This window comes from Lampris incognitus, chromosome 9 (genome assembly GCF_029633865.1).
Source record: "Lampris incognitus isolate fLamInc1 chromosome 9, fLamInc1.hap2, whole genome shotgun sequence".
Lineage (NCBI taxonomy): Eukaryota > Metazoa > Chordata > Actinopteri > Lampriformes > Lampridae > Lampris > Lampris incognitus.
Window position 1 is genome coordinate 6,983,321 of NC_079219.1, and position 2,357 is coordinate 6,985,677.

A 2,357-nucleotide genomic window follows, 5' to 3' on the forward strand; every position below is an offset into this window, starting at 1 on the left:
CTGTATTTTCTCATGACCTTTACGGTTTTACTCAAAGTGCAGAGTCCCAGCCTTAACGCGGCCATTGTACCCTCTCTTTTCTATCGCCACACAGTACTTCTTTGTGTACAAACCTTACTTTGTATTCGGTATACACGCCTTCGCCTTCGCCTTCGCCTTCACGTCCTGACTGACTCAGCTGTTTGTTGACCAGTGACACAAATGATCTCATTGCACACACTCTGAGATGCTATAATAACGATAATAATAATCATAATAATAACAATAATAATGCACCAAACTATGAATGGGGATTGCCAGAGATACCAATTTCTTTTTTCGATTTTTTTTTTTTGGTTGAAAATGTTCCCCCTTTTTCTCCCCCATTGTACCCGGTCAATTACCCCTCTCTTCCGAGCCGTCCCGGTCTCTGCCCCATCCCCCTCTGCTGATCCAGGGAGGGCTGCAGACTACCATATGCCTCCTCCCATACATGTGGAGTCACCAGCCGCTTCTTTTCACCTGACAGTGAGGAGTTTCACCAGGGGGACGTGGGAGGATCACGCTATTCCCCCCAGTTCCCCCTCCCCCCCTGAACAGGCGCCCCGACTAACCAGAGGAGGCGCTAGTGTAGGGACCAGGACACATACCCACATCTGGCTTCCCACCCGCAGACACGGCCAATTGTGTCTGTAGGGACGCCCGACCAAGCCGGAGGTAATATGGGGATTCGAACCGGCGATCCCCGTGTTGGTAGGTAACGGAATAGAGCGCCACGCCACCCGGACGCCTGAGATACCAATTTCTGAGAGCTTTCCTCAAACTCTGACCCGTGTGGTGACAGTACTCTCTCTCTGATCTGGCAGACTCATGGAAACACAGCACATACAGACTGACGGCCTCCTCAGAACGACGACCACAAACAAAACAAGATTCAGTGAGTAAAAGTTTTATTTAAATAGCCGACGGTTTTCCACTGTCAAGTTCACATCTTTTTACTCTTCCTGACCAGAGTGACAGAGCCCATGGTCAACGTCTGAAATGGAAGAAAGGGGAACACAAGATACAAACATTTAGTCTGTGTGTGGGGAACAGATGGTATTACATGTGTAGTGATGCACGCCGCCCTCTGTCATCCAGTAGCACGCTCGCTTTACCTGTGTGTGTGTGTGTGTGTGTGTGTGTGTGTGTGTGTGTGTGTGTGTGTGTGTGTGTGTGTGTGTGTGTGTGTGTGTGTGTGTGTGAGAGAGAGAGCAAGAGAAGCCCAGCAGGACTTACCTCGATCATCTCTCCCCCCTTGATCTCCTGGATTTGATGGAACTTGTCTGTTTTGCAGACCAGCTTGCCACCCTCCATGTTGACGGTGCACTGAGGAGCAGCGAAGGACAAAACTGACATCATGACTCAACAAAAGCAAACCTGCGGCCAAAGTGACTTGAGCCTTTCACTGCGAAACAGCGCTGTCACGGAGCATATGGTACGCTGTGAGAAGCTGTAGCCCTGCGGCCGCGTCTCAGTCCCCATGCAGGCCCCTTGTCTCTTACAATCCATTATGAGGAGGGCTCCCGGCGACTCCCTACAGCTGGCGGTCATGTTAGCTTCGATAGACCCCCCCGAACAGGCGGCCCAACCGACCAGAGGCGGCGCTAGTGCAGCGGCCGGGACACACACCCACATCCGGCTCCCCACCCGCAGGCAGCCGGAGGTAACACGGGGACCGGAACCGCCGCCCCCCCCTACCAAAGATTATTTTTCTCTATTTTTCACAGAAACCAAAAGTCGAGTGGTGTTTCACCTTGAGCTTCTTGCCGTCCAGGGTGGTGATGTCGGCCTCTTTGCCGATGGTGAAGGAGTTGGTGACAGACTTTCCGGGGGTCTTGGCCGTGACGACAAAGTCGTTGCCGTTCTGCTGGATCTCGGTGATGGGCTTGACATCCTTCGCTACCTTGATGATGTCCTCTGGGAGCGCTGGTGAACAAAGGAAGTGTTATCAGACGACGCTGACGGCAGCTGTTCTTTCTGCCCTCAGGTTACGAGACGTCGGTATTGTGTGTCTGCGACCCGGGGCCCTCACAAGAGTGTGTAATGTTCACACTGTACGTCACACACGACCGACAGGTTTCATACGCAAGGTTACAACGAACAAGCTGAAGTATGTGTTTGAATGCCCCGTCGCCCCCTCTGCAGCCTACTTACCCATGGCCCTGAGGAACTCTTCGTAGTTCTCCTGGGCGTACACCTGCCATGTGCCGCTGAAGTCCATGTCTTCTGTAAGGGGGTGGTGTGTGTGTGTGTGTGTGTGTGTGTGTGGGGTGTGGGGGGGGGGTGGGTTCCTCCTGTACCGTTACCAAGTCGGAGACTGAGACAGCAGTGCGAGG

The 2,357-nt window shown here is 52.9% G+C and overlaps 1 protein-coding gene across 1 annotated transcript; it reads right to left on the reverse strand.

Moving 5' to 3' along the window:
* Positions 1-912: 912 nt before the first annotated feature.
* Positions 913-2,357, reverse strand: fabp10a (fatty acid binding protein 10a, liver basic). The gene is made up of 4 exons (XM_056286582.1): positions 2,176-2,357; positions 1,775-1,947; positions 1,258-1,347; positions 913-1,015 (listed from the first exon to the last, which is right to left on the reverse strand). Exons 1-4 carry the CDS (start codon positions 2,240-2,242, stop codon positions 965-967), a joined length of 381 nt encoding a protein of 126 aa, XP_056142557.1. The 5' UTR covers positions 2,243-2,357; the 3' UTR covers positions 913-964.

Coding starts and splice junctions, on each gene's coding strand:
- fabp10a (XM_056286582.1), bottom strand. CDS start 2,242: ATGGACTTCAGCGGCACATGGCAGGTGTACGCCCAGGAGAACTACGAA. Junction 1,348..1,774: donor TGGACGGCAAGAAGCTCAAG/GTGAAACACCAC, acceptor GCTGCTCCTCAG/TGCACCGTCAACATGGAGGG. Junction 1,016..1,257: donor AGGGGGGAGAGATGATCGAG/GTAAGTCCTGCT, acceptor CTTCCATTTCAG/ACGTTGACCATGGGCTCTGT.